Below are 18,731 nucleotides of genomic sequence, written 5' to 3' on the forward strand. Positions count from 1 at the left end.
AGCAATAGGCAATAGTCGATGGTTACGACGATAAAATTCTTTTAAATCTCTCAAATCAGGAGCTGCCGCTGACAGTCATAACAGATAAACAGATTTTCAAGAAGATATAATGAAATCATTAAAATAAAAATAAAGCCTACGACTATATCAAACTCAATACAATGAAAACGGTGGTTCCCATCTCCGAAGAGATCGTCAGCTCGAAGAAGGTTCGCTAAAACATATTGCTTGTGAATGATAATTGCTTTTCAAGGAAAATAAGAGATAATTGTTCATCGAAGGGGGTCTCTTCTCGCCTCTTGATCATCATGAATTGGTAACATATCAGAAATATCGTGTCACAACTCACTGCAATGAGTCACGCCCAACCAACCTCCTGGTGAATAAATTATAAGAAGAGGCATTGGCTTCTTAGGTTAAGACCTACGCAAAAAACTTCGAGCCGGGAACCAATTCCAATTGTCATTTCGCGGCTTATTTGATCTCCTCAAATCCGGTCCAAGGAAATAAAGAGCGACAACCGAGATTTGCGACGCCATTGAACCATAGAAATCTTTGATCAGCGACTCGAGGGCAAATGCAAAAGCACAGCAATCCACACGGCGGCTCAGTTTATCTCTTAGCTCGCGCCCCTTTCTCTTGAAAAGGAAATCAGATGGAAAGCCAAACTTCGCATCCAATTTCGAGAGAATATCCCCAACAAATCGTTGAGATATCGGTGGACGCATTTCCAAGGAACTTCAAACGCAATTCTGAGAAATTAAATAGAGTTAACACAAATAAATGAGCCCCTAGACGTACCTCTAAACTAAATAACGAGCGCGTAAACACGTTCCCTCAGAAACTTATCTCAAAAAAATCACCCCGTCTCCAATCTCAAAATTATCTCTATAATAACTTTGCTCGGCGCCCGGTGCAAGGTGCAACTGTTTCAACAGATTTTTTTTTAAATTCGTCGATTTAAACGAAATATTTTAGTTCGTAAATTTAAAAAAATTTGTCTTTGTTTAAAAATCAATGCTGCATTAAAGCTCCATCAGAATATTATGGCAACTTTCGTATCCATAACGTGTCACAAATGATTCAAGGCAGAAGTTAGTCATTTCATTGATCAAACTCACAATGCACTATTCAAAACATTCTTTAGGCAAGCTTAAAGTCATCATTTATTTTGCATTGAATATACTTTAACCAAGTAATTGGGTTCAAAATTTGCCTGGAAAAGAGAGTCAAGAGAATCTTTTAATAACGAAAGATCGCCATAAAGGAACGAAAAATAACAAGTCTTGAGCGCCAATATTCGTGCGCTACAATAATGGCGACTGAACATTGTTACTACACGCGCAAAGTTGTTGCTGACCGCCTGTTCCTAATATCTCTTTAGGACAAAAAGAGTTATTTTAAATATGATATAAAAACGAAACCTAAACGGATTGAGTACATTCTAACTTCAGTACCAGAGAAACTCAGTATGAGCCAACGCCAGTACCAGCAAACATCAGTACCAGCAAACATCAGTACCAGCAAACATCAGTACCAGCAAACATCAGTACCAGCAAACGTCAGTACCAGCAAACGTCAGTACCAGCAAACATCAGTACCAGCAAACGTCAGTACCAGCAAACATCAGTACCAGCAAACATCCGTACCAGCAAACGTCAGCTAAGTTTGTAATATTTCTTCACATAAGAGCTCATCCTGCTCCTAACATCCCACATCGCACGTCAGTAAGTCTGCAACTCGCACTCAAAACTTAAGCCCAAGTTCACAATGGCTCAAAAGCGTTCATTCGCGTCTGGAAATTCACCAGAAACATTTACGAGACAGCGCGCGTTGTGATCACACGAATATTCCAGTATATAACTTGATATTCTAGAGTCGAGTATATTCGGTGTTTATTAAAGATGGCTCGCTACATGATACCCTTGCAAACATTAATAATGGCGATTAAAATAGGTACGATACATAAATTAAATAACGATATGTGTATGTGCCAAGATAATCAATATTTATAGATCATAAAGACAAATTAAACCAATCCAGTAGCTGGCTTCCGCGGAGTGAACAGGCATCGCCATCAGGTATCTTTTATGCAAGTTTGATTTACCACCAGAGAAAGTTTTTTATTAACAATCTTCTTATTTGTTTTTTCAACGAGTCGAACAAAATTTCTTGCTGGCGCCGGGAGATCAAAAAGCAGGTTACCAAATGACATTTTAACCCATTAAAGCCGAGAATTATTTGGGGAAAATTAAATATTTTTTTCAGTTCGAATACGTCATTTGGTCATTGTTCATCTATTAATTAAAAAATTCGTTTTACAAAAATTGCAGACGAATGCCAAAATACGGCCTGGCAACTAAAGTTGCCATTCGGCAGTACGATAACATACATGAACTTCTATGTAGTGTATGGTAATAATATTGAATAGGGCCAATAAAACTAAAATTGCTATAGGTAAATTGAAGTAATGAAACGAATATTTTGGAATGATAAATGATTGATCCATTCAGTATTTAAATCATTGATAAACTCATGAGAAAATTAGCATATAACATTTATAATGGTAAACATCATTGATAACCACTGCTGCATAGAAGAATAAACATCATATGGATAACTTTCATGCAACCTGAGTGATGAGCAATAGTGCATAATTTGCATTTGCATACAGTCCTTCCTTTAGTGTGTGACATTTTGTATACTTTGTTTCTCCTTTCACTATCCAGTAGTCAGCTGTAGTTATCAGGACAATATTCTAAGCGGGTCCATGTGATGCAAATTTATAACCGCTTTACTTCCTGGCTGGGCTGAGTCTTTTTGGTTCCAATAACAACATCTCTGATGAATTTCAGCCACTGAATATTGTTACCGCATGCAAATTGAAGTGTCTCCCAGCATTTACAGCTCGGGCACTAACTATGGTGGTAGATCAGAAATGGACCACCACAATTTTTTTGGGAGTGAATTTTGGATTGTTAAGTTACTAATTGTTAGTGAAACAAATCAGACCGGTAGAGCCTTCTATGAGGCCGTTTAGTTTATCAAGAGAGAAATACTACCATGCTAGCAAAATTGATCTCATTACACTGCAGATTTTATTGCTGAGCATATAATTTGCTCTGTTCACATAAATGGTTTATCCATTCGTTAGTACTAAAGTAATTCATTGCGTCTTATGATGTACTTTTCTCAGTCAGAGAGTACTGGATAGCATGTCGATCTTCCCAAAGTGCGGTATTGACGAAGTCACTTCATCTTTGCTCTATTTATAAACAATTTAGTTTTGCTTCTTTGAAGGTGGTTTTCCTTTTGTTCATTATCATCTTGACAACATGACTCATCAATATATATCTCGGGAAATTATCCGGTTTACGGGCAACCTTATTATCAAAATCATCTGAATCCATGTATGATTCCGTATGAGTATTTTCCTCGGATGATAAATTGCAAATAAAACTTCATTGTCATTTTCGTCCTAATCTACCAATATATCGTAATCTTCTAGTAAAGTTCATTTGCATGCGAATATATGTAAATATATTTTATTAATATCACTATCAAACTTCATTAAAATATCTTTCTATCAACTGGATGTTAACTTATTTTGTTATAATACATGTAGAACATGAGGTAGCCTTTTATCTCAACATTCATACAAAAATACAGATTACATGTCATGAATGCCGAGTGGCAACTTCAGTTGTCACTGTGTATGATTTACCTTATATTGGCTTTAATGTTAATGCTTAATGCCATTTATGAATTTTGTCTAATTACTAGACTCCTAATCCATCATTTCAACACATAAAATTATAAAATATTGGTTTACAAAGAATTTTAACATAGCCTTTTCTGCGTGCTGGTTCAGGCCTGATCAAAAACACAGTGACCGCCTGTAGTTGAAAGGTCAACTGCATGACTGAAGGGGGAGCAACCGAGGTGAACAATTCTTGTTCAGTAATCGTATGGAACACGTATGATGCAGAGTAGGACTAGACTATAAAACAGAAATTCACTTTATATTATGAATAATACAACCATTTTATTGAGGTGGCAACTATAGTTGCCAATAGGCTTTAATGGGTTTATTAATGGAATGCGCCGCTTCGAATATAAAATATTCATTATCAAGCAGGTGAAAGGTTTTAAAACACTTTAAATCAAACTGTCAATCATCCATAATAATATCAAAAGCACAACGAATAACGAAAAAATAAAACTTCAGATCTACTACAAAAAAAAGAAATTGAAAACCTTATCGTGAATAATAATCCTTGTAAAAAATGTGGACTGCTTCAAGAAACTAATGTTTATAAATTTTCATGTAATAGAAGGTTGCAGACTTCTTCAAAACAAACTACATTAGTCTTACGAGCACGACCTTAAGTCGACGACTCAGAATGAGACAATCACTCGAGCGACATTGGAGGGGAGCGCTTAATCGTACTGGCTACTATGCCCTCTAGCATGATTCCGCTCGGAAAGGAATAAGTATTGAATTGTGGACATGGGCTGAGCTGGCCTCTAGCATGCATCCTCATTGGCACCAGCAGAGTTATGCGATGCCATAAAACGCTTCGACCCTTAATTGCGATAGCTGAGGCCCTCATTATAAAGTGCGAGTCGCCAGCTATCAACCTCCAAACTACAGGATTCGTCTTGACGCTGAAATTATTGTCAGAGTAAGTTCAAGTTTAAATTTCCAATTGCATCCACAATATCCGTGATTTGTACTACTGTCATTTCCAAAGCTCAATTTCAAGCGTTGCAAAACCTTCGCCTGCTTGATGATGAATATTGCATATTCGAAGCGTCGCATTCCACTAAAATGTCAATTGATAACCTGCTTTTTGATCTCCCGGCACCAGCAAGAAATTTTGTTCGCCTCATCAAAAAAAGAGTAATATTCTAAGTAAAAAGCATGATCTGGTCTTCAATCGAACTTGCATAAAAGAAATTCGACTTGCCGTCGAATTACACCAATCTAGGCATCTTTATCCAAATCATTTGGGGGTAAATAAAGCAAAGTAACATGCCACCTGTACGTTATCCCGATTTTCTGCCTGCGGGCCCTAAACAAACGAGGATGACGAACAAGTAAAAAGTGTAAGGAGTTCAAAAATATATTTCACCAGCCGAGAAGTGAAAGTATACGCGAACCATACAATTCGTGACATCGTATCATATGCTCGCAGTATAATTGACATCAGGTTTGAAACTTAGAAATGTGATCAGAATTCATTATGGTTTAACACAACATCAAAAATTTACAGTGTTAAACAATTCTGAAGTAGTGATTGGAGCCCAGCTATTAGCAAATGATCCCTACGTCCCAACCACGATGAGTTTCTATACTACTTATCTTCAGTCTCACACGGAGAAGTGCGCGACTTAAAACTAAGAGTGCGGCAAAAAGTTGGCCAGCTACAACATGACTACATCTTTGTCAGGCAACTTCCAGTGTAGTACATATGTAAAAATTCTATTTTATGCGAACGGGAGCCACATTTTAAGATCCTTCCAGCTAAGAGGTACCCAGAGTTTGTTCAGGGACACCAACCCAAAGCCATGCAAAAGGCACCACCTTCAACGGCTGCAAAGCGCCCACCAGCAGCGACACTGAGCAATGAACTGCGTTTCTCTAGACTCGGACCCGCGGGCAACTCCTTTCATATCGGTGCCGCTACCACTGCCCTGCATACTGTGACTTAGCCATTCCTTACTCCAGCGCACTCATAAAATTAATGATGTAATCCTTCCTTATTCCAGGACTCATCTCGTTATTTTGATGTGCTCGTGTAAGATTTACACGAAGACGACCTCTCATTCGAAATTAATTAGAGCACAAAATTTAATTCAAGTTCACTCAAAATAATGTCAAATCTACGGATATTGCACCCAAGATGATATTACACCAAGTCAAACTTGTGGCCGGTGGTCACAAGTTAATGTAGCCCTGTAGCCAACGCTCAACCTGAACATGCTCAGATACACTTAGCCTCAGAGCTAAGAATTCGCATACAAATTCCGTTGATTGTTCTAGTATTCTATAGAGCTTTTAAAAGTTATGATGGAGCTCGTTTCCTAAACGGTTTTAATGAAGATGTGAGGTATTTACGTAGAGTTTTCTTTGCATCTGCATTCGTGGCGAACTAAAAATAAAATACGATGCCAATAAAATAGACAAAAGGCAAAAGTTAAAACTGCATGATAACCGATGGCAGAGGACATCGCAATGCAATACCCTAGTAATTATAAAAGTTTCCTACTCAAAAATTTGCATTAAAATCTGTGATAGAAATGAATGAATGAATTTGATATGGGAAATTTGAATGAATTTTTCTTGGGAGACAGCAATGATTACTAAACTCCCGAAAGAATTTTGAATAGAAGAGAGCTGTTTCAACGAAAGTTTGATTAGAAATTCTAAATTAGACACGCGTGATGCAAATGTAAATGAGAATAAGGTAACATGAAATTAAATAGAGATTAGAAGAAAAAGAACAAATAAAATTGAGATAGCATTGGTCCATGTACATAGCCTTGCCTGATTTCAGTCAAGCAGAATTGAAAATGAACGTTATAAAATGTATTTGCAAATAGAATAGAGACTACAGAAGACCGATGTATATATAATGAAATTACAGAAAACAGATATATATGTGAATATTTTGCACAAGGGAATAGACAAAGAGATTACAGATGCAGAGTAACTGCAAATAGAGGCTCGGGAAGCCCGCCTAGTGCTGATTTGCCGGCAGTAAACCTGCGGCGGCCTAAAATGTCGCTTAGGCTCGCGGCAGCAGAGCTTTAAACCCGAGAAACTACGGCACGATCAGACGAATGCTCCTTGCAAAAGTCCTAGCAATTTACAATATATCAGGCACGCAAAAAAACGAAATTTCGAACAAATATAAATGGGGTTCTCGAAAGAAACTTCAGCTACATATTAATGGCAAGCCTCGGTAAAAAAAAAACAATTTGTCCATAAATGATTCCAGTTAATGCATAATATAGACGTTAATTAAAACAAAACTCTTTATCTAAACACATGCGTCCTCTATATACGTCAAAACCTGAAGCGAGCTGAGAATAAATATAAATCTGCATGGCCGAGAATCAAAATGTGACCGTTGAATGAAAAGCTCACGAGTGACAATGACTTTTCTCAAGAGTAGATTTTGGGCTGCCAGATGTCGAGCATTTCATTTCCGTCGCAGGATTAAAATCCATAAAAAACATTTCCGGTCGCCATCTCCCTAAAAAAAGAAGTAGAATAAAAGACCAAGCGCATACAACGCAGCTATATAAAATAAATGACATGTTTATGAGTAATTCAACTTAACTGAACTTCTTCATATTTTGATAACCAATTGGCACTTCGTATTTATACTTCATATATCAGGCCAAAGCTCTTAAAAGAAAAAAATCAACTCCTACATGGTAAATCCAAGCCTTAGTCCAGGTTGTTTTCGGAAATTTTTGTGGGAGCGAGAGAAGGCAGGGAAATTTATCCGCGACAGCTCCAGCAATGCCGACAAGTAAGCGCCTTCGTCCAACTTCAAAGTCGAGCAAAAGCTTCACAGCAAAAAATCCTGAAAATTTAAGATATTTTGAACTGTAGCAAAGGATTTTCATTTCACTTTAAAAAATTCGATATCTTCGTTGATTTCAGGCACTAAACGCTGCAATTTAAAAAAAACTAATATAAATTAAATTAAAAAAAATAAATCTGTTCAGTATTCAGCCGAGGTTCTTCGTTTCATTCGCAACAATTCACCAAAATTGACCTGATCTACGGTACAAGGGGCTTGTCAGGGCAGGACACAAGCAGTAATTTAATAAACTATAAAATTACATCCAGGGGTTAAATAACAGTTAAAATTATGTTCTGCTGAGAGACTATTTCTGTTAATGCTGACCGCTAAAGAAGTAAGTTTCTCTGCTGCAGATAAAAATATTGATAACTAAATCACATATTTTAGCTTTCTTCTCATTTTGAGATTTTGAGGAGCGTTTTGTTGAAGAAGTGATTCATAAAGAATAATCTCTTCAGTGTGCGTATTCAAAAACACTCTATGGCATATTCAACCAATAATATAAATGTCATCAATAGGCTACGAATTTAATTCAATAGGCTACGAATTTAATATTGCACCTTAATAGAAATCCATACACGAGTCAAACGAAGATTGGCATTACAATAGAAATTACCATTGCAAAGATTTAATTCGAAATATTGAAGAACGCATGTTTACCTAAAGTTTTACGTAGAGTAAAAATATCTGTTGTCTCTAAAACTTAAGGAAGTTTTGCGTTCGTAAGCAATTATAAACACACAGCGAATAAAATGCTATCAAACTGTGCAGTATTTACGAACTCGCAGCGAGTCTGATTATAACCTGTATGCCAGAGCTCGAAATCAAGCTAAAAAAGTTTGTCGCACTGCAGTGAAAAACTTCGAAAAAAATATTGCTAAAAATGCCAAAAAGAATCCGAAAGCCTTCTTTTTGTACGCTAGTTCGAAGTNAACTAATCAGTGATTGGCTGACGTAGATATTAACTAATCAGTGATTGGCTGACGTAGATATTAACTAATCAGTGATTGGCTGACGTAGATATTAACTAATCAGTGATTGGCTGACGTAGATATTAACTAATCAGTGATTGGCTGACGTAGATATTAACTAATCAGTGATTGGCTGACGTAGATATTAACTAATCAGTGATTGGCTGACATAAATATGAATTAATCAGTGATTGGCTGACGTAGATATGAACTGATCAGTGATTGGCTGACGTAGATATGAACTAATAACTGTTTTTTTATAGTACGGCCTCTGAAAATTTGTAGATAAGAAGAAATGAGGTCGTCAATTCCTTTGTAGCTATTGGTGAGACAAAAGTACGTACTATTTGAGAGCTTATAAAAATAAAGTGTTCCTCCGAAATGAAATTAAACACAAGATGTTAACAGTCCAGCTTGCCTAATTTTCTCTATCAAATAACATTCAATATTTCAGCATTTCAGTAAAAAAGGCATCTGCGGTGCGTGCACGTTTAATGTAGTTTTCAAGTAAATTCGAAACAATGATTAGCGTCAATTTACCCTAATCCCTTTCTGTTTGTGAAGGTAAAATGCTTAAGCTAACACCAAACACGGCAAAAGTTTTTTCAATTGAACAGAATAAACGCATCATACGCGAAATTATTCAGGAATTTCCTATCAAACTGAAACTGGACAACATTGAGATTAACAGGGATAATCGCGATGATATTTCATTACACAAATTTGAAATCAGTTTTAATTTCAACCAAGTTGTTTTGTCAAAAGCATTGGACAGCTAACCGTGACCGATCAAACTAAGTTCTTTAAATGCTCATAAGGCACAGCAGCAACTTCAGTTCTTCGCTAAACTCTTGTTTATAGCTGATATATAGTTATCGGTGATTTGGATGTAGATTGGACCTTCAATTAGTTAAAGTAAAGTCAAGTAAAGCAGGATTCCAATCTACTACAACGTTGGTGAGTAGATTGAAGATTAACAATGTAGTAAAATTGTGCCACGATGCAAATTTTCCGATAAAAATTTTAGGAAGTGAGCAAACTTGGACAGTTTCGTCAGAGGACGGTAGGAAAAAATCAATTAGAGACGATGAAATTTCAGAAAAAACTCAGCTCGATAAAAAGAACTTTAATTTTATGGAAACCGTTCAAACTTCTGCGATTTTCGGCTAAAGATATAGGAAAGTTGGATTCGAGCTGGCAAAAATGCACGGCATTATTAGAATCTCAACAGCTACGAGGCGGTTTCTCGATCACGAAAAGTTCCAAGAGGTCCCTGGATCAGTCAAAATCCGAAGAGGTGTCTGGGTGTACACTTAAGGGAGTTCATAAGGCCATTACAAAGTTATAGCTTTTCTCGATCATAAAACTACTAAGCTAAACTAGATCATAAAACTCCAGAGAAAACCAGGACCACGTGAACTTATGAGCTTTATCTGAATCATCATAACTTCAGAGCTAATATGAATCTTGACGATTAAAGGACAGTCTCTGTAACGAGTTATTTCCAGGACAGCTTTCAGACAATGTAGAAATCAGTTTTTGAGATCATGCAAACATTAGGGCAGTCCTAAATTAAAAAACGCTCAAGATGGAGTTTCTGGATTTACAAGTTCGATTGGAAACCAGAAAATTTATTAACCATTTTTTGTTCACTGTTTCAGTGAGGCGAACTATGTTCTTCGTATGCATTGATACATCAAAAAGCAGGATTCCTAAAGATAATCCAACTGATTAACGGCACTTCGAATGTAACAAAATTCATTTTCTATTTAAAAAAAGCTTTGAATTTGTGGGATTTTGATCGACATCAGTACACACTGTAGGTAAATTTGATGATTAGTTTCAAAAACTGGAACTCGAAAATTACTCCGAAAATAATTTCCAAGTCCCATAAATATTAGGCTTAATACAAAAACAGTAAACTAATGCACTTTTCTTTTGAAGTTTATCCCAAGTCCAGGGTGAAGGTTTGAATGGAGACCAAGGTCAGAATAATTCGCTTGGCAGTGTAGTAAATTCAAGTTAGTCGTATACGAACGACTGAACCCAGACCTACATAACTTTCAATTGATAAAGCAGGAAATTTACGCACCATTAAACAAGAAGGCAATCCGAATAAACAAATTAGGTGCCGGTTGGAATTCCGAATAATAGACCGAAGGGCCTACCGGAGTCGCTGTTATTCAATCGAAACGAAACTAATCAGTTTAACAGGAATGAAACAATGAGCTAAATCATATCGCAACCTAAAAATTTGCTTCAATTTATCAGTGTAGTGACAGATTGCAGCCTCGTACCTACATTGAAATCTTTTGCTACCGAGCGGTAATGCAGTAATTACAAGCGGCAATTCAGGGGCCATTAAAGGGATAACATTAGTGTAGAAGGAAGAAAGACTGACTCCAATATAAAGCAGTAATTTCACTTAGAAAGCACCAGGCTTTTTAATAGGGTTTGGGACATTTATTGTAGAAATAAGCAAAAGCTCTATGGAACCAAGGTGGTCACGGCACGGGTGAAGCAAATCCCAAAGAGTTGAACTAAAGTCGGCCCCCTATTAGTGAAGAAAGCTCGACCATGTAGATTAAACGAAAATAAATCTAACGAAAAACAATGAGTGATCACTCGTACAAAAAATAGTAATTACGGAGGTATGGCTTCACACACTACTGCCGGAGCAACAGTAGCATGGAAAATCACACCCTCTAGTCATGATCTTACTGCCAACCAACCTATATATACATAACATACCCATATCTATCAATAGCCTATAGGTATGGAGAAAAGTAACTCAAAATTCACAGCCTAAATAATTCGGAAATTTCCAACATAAATCCGGCAGTCAGAGGAGCTGTGTTATTATTCTTATAAATAGCAATCATCCAACACCACATGACGATGCTGGTGCATTCTTCCAGCACCACTTGACGATGCTGGTGCATTCTTCCAGCACCACATGACGATGCTGGTGCATTCTTCCTGCACCACATGACGATGCTGGTGCATTCTTCCTGCACCACATGACGCTGCTGGTGCATTCTTCCAGCACTGCATGACGCTGCTGGTGCATTCTTCCAGCGTCAAATGACGATGCTGGTGCATTCTTCCAGCACGACATGACGCTGCTGGTGCATTCTTCCGGCACCACATGACGATGCTGGTGCATTCTTCCAGCACCACATGACGCTGCTGGTGCATTCTTCCAGCACCACAAGACGATGCTGGCGCATTCTTCCAGCACCAATGCAGGAGCATATGTTCAGTCTTAAAATGCCTAGCAAATTACGGACCAAGCAATAAGTCCAGCAGCTATCTCAATCAAGTATCAGTTATGAAAAGATCGGGTTCCAAAGGCCGGATCCCTTTTGAATCAAGTCACGAAAAGTTCAAGAATCGGCAACAGGCCATGGGCCTATTTCTTAACGGCTACAATTCTATTCTATTCTATTGTGGGTGTCAACGAATATTTAAGAGGAGCTTTTAAGAAAACAATCTACCAAGCGAATTAGCCTGGAAAATTTCTGTTTGCGCGTATTAGAGCGCAAATGAACAGATATGAATGAAGACCACTAACCTTGAAAATTCCAAAATCATTCACGGTGTTGTAAATTCCTGAAGCAACGACAATCCCTAATATCATTCGGTAGAGAAGTCAATTCCGTGTGGATGATGTCGTCGTTGGCGAGAACATGGTTGCCCGTACGGAGTTAATTAACTGGCCAGTGAGGCCTCCCTATAATGAACATTTCAGCAGGGGTAAATTTCTGTTAGATAAATCATCAAAATATAATGAGAGTGCACTGACGAAAAAACCTTCATTCTTTATTGCGATTGACTTATAGTATTCGTCAAGATTAATGGCAACAATCCGCAAATCTAATAGAAAGGACTGGAGATTGGGAAACTTCGGAACACAAGGAAAATTACGAATCATTTCCCAATCCGATTAAACTCACAGTCCAGTGAAGAGTATCATTGCACAGTCCAGAAACAATGACATTGCAGAATCTTGGACAAATTGTCCCGAATGGGCAACCATAGCATACCTACTCACAAGGTGTAAAAGAGCATTTATATAATGAATTATTCTGCAGACCAACTGACGAAAGTGTTGTCGTCCAATTCAATTTTTTATAAATGAAACGAATCCCACTCAATAATAAGTAGGTAAACACATATTTTCTGCGTTAAGGACGTATTTAAATAATTTGAACGCAAGTTACAGAAGGCATGGCAGCTTCATTCATCACGGGCACGATCAGTGATCGATGCACAGGCATTCGACCAACGAGCAAACATGTCAAAGCCCAAATGCACGAAATGGATAAATTTGAAGGCAATCGAATCGCACCTTTTTTTGATCAGGTCCAAAAAATAATCATACTCCCGAAATATACGCAGGCGCAGGCTGCGCTTCTGTCAGAGTAATAATATAATACAATCATAGAAGAGATAGATCTGTTCATTACGGTGGTATGCCTAAGGCTATCACACAAAATGTTACCAGACAAATGATCGGTTAGTAACGAATGTGCGGTGCAACATAAAAGCAAGTTACGTGTTAGCAAAATTAATTTTCTTATAACGACTCGAGTTGTAGAATCCACGATAACTTTGCGATTGCCGTAATAAAAAATTGCCGTACTCTCTAAAATACTCTTGCGTCGAAATATTTAAAAGTTACGAGATGGACTTACATTATCCTCCGGGTGAGAAGTTCATCTGCGACGCAGTAGTTCTGATCAAATTTCGAAGACCATCAGCTTTGAGGGGGCACATAACCGGCCGAGTGATTCACCAAGAAAACATTTCCAGGAAACTTGACAGTCAGGTCGTAGTTTACTCAGCACGGCACTACTAGCGTTACTGCCCACCACACGCTACGAAGTCTCTACTGTGACTGCCGTAATTCGTAAATGCTATTGCGGTGCTGTCGCTGGCTATTTGCCGGAGCTGATCATAAGTGAATGATCCGGAATTCGTACTGAAATGCGACAAAAAAAATAGCAGAATAAAGCGCACTGATTTTTTATGCTACTCAGCTCAATAGCTATCTACTATGCCATTAAAGAGCAGCAGTTTGAATAATCCTTTTTTAAGTGAACCAATTCTTTCAGGGTTAACGACTTTACTTTCGAATAAATACCGAATGCCTCGATAGCGCTCTTCACTTCGCAGCGTGAAGACGCTATCAAGAGAAGTTCTTCGCACTCTGCCACTTCGCAGCGCTCTTCAAACAATACTAGGTGACGACCAGTAATGCCCGATACATTGTGGATACCTGCGCATAACCTGTTACCTCGCGAATCATATTCTGTGCTTGGCCGACGAATCTTTCGTGGACCGAATCGACACTTCTCCGAACCTCACTGTTCGTTTCTGTCCGGCAACCTCTGTCTTGCAAAATTGATTTCTGATACTTACCTCGAAACCGTTAAAATTTTAACGTCGAAGAAAATGTGGTGGTTAACTTATCAACATGAGTTAGATGTCATTCACGAGGTTTGAAAGTCCTTAAAATGTGGTCCCCACTCATGAATCCATTTCAGATTTAATGTCAGTGCGTACTAAACATGCTCTACCGGTAAACGTAATTAGCCTTTAGGTTCGCTCACGATTCGCAGTGATATTATCAACTTCGATAAACTACTACGGAATATAATAACTGAATCCAATTTGTTTAGCTGCAAAAAAATTTCTATCAAATTGGTGCAATCACGTGCCGGTACATCAGCTGTTCGTTCAACGCGCAATTTTTGAAAGCCAGAATTAAAATGTTTACATTTGATTTACTGAGACCTGCCGCAGTGCCGCTTGCAGAAGCTCGGCAAGTGTCGCAGCATCGTTACCTTGCCGCTGAAGTTATTGAGAGCAATTGTATTCATTTTAAAAGACTAAGCGCTTTGCATTTTGATTTTACATTTCTCAATTTATGAATACAATGCGCTTATGTTAGGTCTAGGCTCTGCCGTTCTAACTTCTAAGTTCTAGCCAGTGCCCACTGCCCAGTACCAGTACTCCAGTAGAAGCCTCAAGCCACCACTATCACTCTATCCAGATTCCAGCCAAGACTGCCAATATGGTAGCGCAAAAAGATTGAGTCTGCAAGAATTTGGCTGATACTTCTTTGAAATAGTAAATACTTAACAAAATGAATTTTTTACCCAGATATTTAATGGGCGTATTTGAAACTTGAACCTTATATTTGTTTGTTGTATATTTGTTTTTGTACTTCAACAGTTCAAATGGAGGGTGCAGACTGCAGAGATTGGGTAAAGATTTAAAGAACTTTTACCATAGGCATAAAAATTTATGTCTCTAGAAGATTTTACAGCCTTACAGGCATATATCTTGTAAGATATCTTTTTACAATTTACATTAATTTAAGTCAGGAAATTTTGAAGGTTTAAGCAGTTGTGGTGACAATCCTTAAAAATGCTGAGATTACACTTTGACTTTGAGCCAAACTGAGTTTGGGCCTGTAATGCCAAATGCCTGCAGCCTATCTTGGTAGTTGGTAACACAATTACCAAAGTCTGTGTAGACTGTAGTGGCTCTAAACCAAGATTAGAATTTTTCAACATGATCGTGAATTCCTGATTCCTGAAATATTCAACCTTTTATGGCTCTAAACACTAAAGTAACATTTTCAGTGAATTTGAAATCTTGTAGCTTGATAGCTCACTTCATTTAAGATTCAGATTATTTGAATCAGATAGCTTGATGGAAAACTTGCACAGATGCCTATTACAGCCATTTCAATAGTATTTCAACATTTAGAGCCTTAAATTAGAGGCTATACTGGTAAATGGTAATAGACTATAGAGCCTCACTTGCAAAGTTTGGAGGAATTGGAGCCCACCTTGGCATTTTGGCTGATGGCCTAAAATTTAGTACTGCAACTTCAGAGACTAAATTCCAGTACTTTTACTCAGTTATAGGGATTCTGGTTTTGGTATGACATAATTGTAATTGAAATAATTTCAGTACCGTACTAGTCTACTTGCAGTTGCAGAAGTTTCTCATAATATTATTACTCATATGGTTGCAAATTATCAAAGTCTACAGGCACTACAGCCATTACTACTTACTAGTTCAGGGAAATTGATCAATTGGGCATGGGTAGTTTAAACATGTATATTAAAGGGTCAAACCATACTGACCAAGCATTCTGGATTTCTGGCTAGGTGGCACTATTCTATAGATACTCTAGTTGCAACTTGCATTCTTGCAAGCATGATAGCATCCAATGAAATGCCTTTGCCAATAAATAAATTAATCGAGAAATTCCTATTAGATGTATTAGTAGCTTCCCTTGCAAATTTTTGAAATGCAACTAAATGTTTTTTGAACTTCCCTTGCAAATGTTTATCTAACAATTTAATTCAAGAGCAGTTGGTGTGTGCGTGTGGTATGCTACATTGGTATTTCATTGTCTTGTTAATGGTATAAAATTTAACTAATGCTTCCTTACTGCAGAGACGAAGTCTGGCTCCCAGTCAGCTCCAAAAACGGCCAAATGATGAGTCTCCTAAAATACAACAGGGTAAAAAGATCTCTCAAGAGAGCCCTGGTTGACAACTATGGAGATTTCAAACCAGGGAACCTGCGCGGCTTTGCCCCGTACGGACAGCGCCCCGTCAACGCCGTACTCATCATCAGCTACGAGACCTTCAGGCTGCACGCTCACGTCCTCAATAATTACGACCTCGGACTCATTCTTTGTGATGAGGTTCTGTTGTTGATGCAGGGAATAACTTCAATGCATATAATGCGATGATATGAAAAAATGATGAGCACTTTATTGTTGTGTTAATTTGAAATGTTTATAGCATTTCATGTCAATAGCGAAAAAGTATTTCACTAATTTTGTGTCTTGCAATATCATTTTTATACAAGTCGGGTAAACAATTATTTTTTTAATTTAAAGTGCATCACACATTTATTGAGTGACGAATGTATGGGTAATTAATCACTAAATTGTAACTGCAGGGGCACCGGTTCAAGAATAGTGACAACCTCACCTATCAGGCGCTGATGGCGCTAAAAACCGTCCGCCGAGTACTGCTGTCAGGCACGCCCATACAGAATGACCTACTCGAGTACTTCTCCTTGGTGCACTTTGTCAATGCAGGTACCAGTGTATTTCGGTATCTACTACTACGCTGATATTTACAGGCGTTCCTTAGTTCCAATTGGACAAGAGTTGAGTGCCACGGAAATTTCCCTAAATATTAATACAAATCTAGTATTTTAAATGAAGCTTTGTTACACCTAATATGGCGATTAAACTGTCCATGTTCTGGAACGCAGGTATTTTAGGCACAGCGCAAGAGTTCAGGAAGAGATTCGAGAACCCCATCTTGCGGAGCCGCGATGCTGACGCGTCTGACGCTGAACATCAGCTGGGCAAGGAGCGTCTTGAGGAGCTCACCACCATCGTCAACAGGTGTGCCCTGGGCAGCTCACCACCATCGTCAAAAGGTGCGCCCTGGGCGGCTTCTTACATCAATATTACGGCGGCTTGCTTGTGGAATACCTGGGAGCGAAAAATAAAAACATCTCAATACGATTCTTTAAACTCCAGACGCCCGTAATATTTCTGGTTATAGGTTTGCGATACCAAACGTGATGTTCGGTCCGAAATCTAGAACGCTATTAATTGTGAGCATTGAACAAGTACGTCGTGAATATTCTTATCGTACTGGGTGTGCAAGGTTATTGCTGTGCACTGCTATATATTAAAGATAGATAGCCTGATTTGTTCCTAATTAATTTTTTTCTCATGTTGGCGTCATGCACAGATGTCTGATCTGACGAACCAACGAGCTGCTGTCCAAGTATCTGCCTGTAAAGTACGAGTTTGTCGTGTGTTGCCCTCTCACGCAGATGCAGCAATCGCTATACAACGCATTCGTGCAGTCCACTCACGTCAGGAGACAGTTACAAGGTCAATAAATAGTGATGCATATTTTTTTTGTTCAATGCTGTTATTCTAATAATTGACGAGCATGGGTAATAAAAATCTGAATGTTGCTATCTGAACTAGGTGTACGTTTCACTACAGAAATTTTATTAACATTCAAGGAGTTCAAGGGCCCACAAAACTTATTTCACAACTTTGATTGATAATGCCGGTTATGGACGGAACCTGATCGGGGCGAACAGGCTGGTCATGTTCGACCCTGACTGGAACCCTGCGAACGATGATCAGGCCATGGCGAGGGTGTGGCGTGATGGCCAGACCAAGACCTGCTACATCTACAGGCTCGTGGCCGTCAGTAGTTACACCTCAGTTATGCTTAATTTAAGCCGGTGCTCTGTTAATTTTCTCAGCATGTCTTGTTTTATTTTGTTATTTTACTGTATTTTTGCTGAATCTTTTTCTGTATTCTGTTGCTGTCTCTATTCCAAGCGTAAATAATTAAGTAAATAGGAGAAGTGAGAAAATATGCTGCTTATATTAAATAAACCAAACAATTTTCCGACCCAAAGTTGTATAGTGCTTGCATAAAAGGCAGCAACTAAACTAAAATATTTATAATTATCTAATTACTATGGAGAAGGATGTGAACTTAGAAAAACTGAAAAGTAATAAAAGTAAAAAATTTTATCAGACTGGGAGCATTGAGGAGAAAATCCTGCCGCGGCATGCACACAAGAAGGCGCTGAGCTCCTGCGTAGTGGACTGCGAAGAGGACGTCCACCGACACTTCAGCGTCGCCCAACTGCGGGAGTTGTTCACGCTGCGCCCCGACACTGCCAGCGACACGCACGATAAGTGAGACTAGTTCTTGTGGTGACACGCGCAAGTGAGACTAGTTCTTGTGGTGACACGCACAAGTGAGACTAGTTCTTGTGGTGACACGCACAAGTGAGACTAGTTTTTGTGCTGACACGCACAATGACACGCACAAGTGAGACTAGTTCTTGTGATGACACGCACAAGTGAGACTAGTTCTTGTGGTGACACGCGCAAGTGAGACTAGTTCTTGTGGTGACACGCACAAGTGAGACTAATTCTTGTGGTGACACGCACAAGTGAGACTAGTTCTTGTGGTGGCACGCACAAGTCACAAGTGAGACTAATTCATGTGCTGAAACGCACAAGTGAGACTAATTCTTGTGGTGGCACGTGGAAGTGAGACTATTTCATGTG

The 18,731-nt window shown here is 38.5% G+C and overlaps 1 protein-coding gene across 1 annotated transcript; it reads left to right on the forward strand.

Annotated features, from left to right (window-relative positions):
- Positions 1-16,031: 16,031 nt before the first annotated feature.
- On the forward strand, positions 16,032-18,458 carry LOC108665109 (DNA repair and recombination protein RAD54-like). Its single transcript, XM_018151832.2, is given in 6 exon segments — positions 16,032-16,304; positions 16,565-16,706; positions 16,886-17,021; positions 17,377-17,522; positions 17,701-17,849; positions 18,190-18,458. Coding segments are annotated over 6 exon segments (1,011 nt in total). The 5' UTR covers positions 16,032-16,034; the 3' UTR covers positions 18,358-18,458.
- The last annotated feature ends 273 nt before the right edge of the window (positions 18,459-18,731 follow it).

This window comes from Hyalella azteca, unplaced genomic scaffold, assembly GCF_000764305.2.
Source record: "Hyalella azteca isolate HAZT.00-mixed unplaced genomic scaffold, Hazt_2.0.2 contig12474, whole genome shotgun sequence".
Lineage (NCBI taxonomy): Eukaryota > Metazoa > Arthropoda > Malacostraca > Amphipoda > Hyalellidae > Hyalella > Hyalella azteca.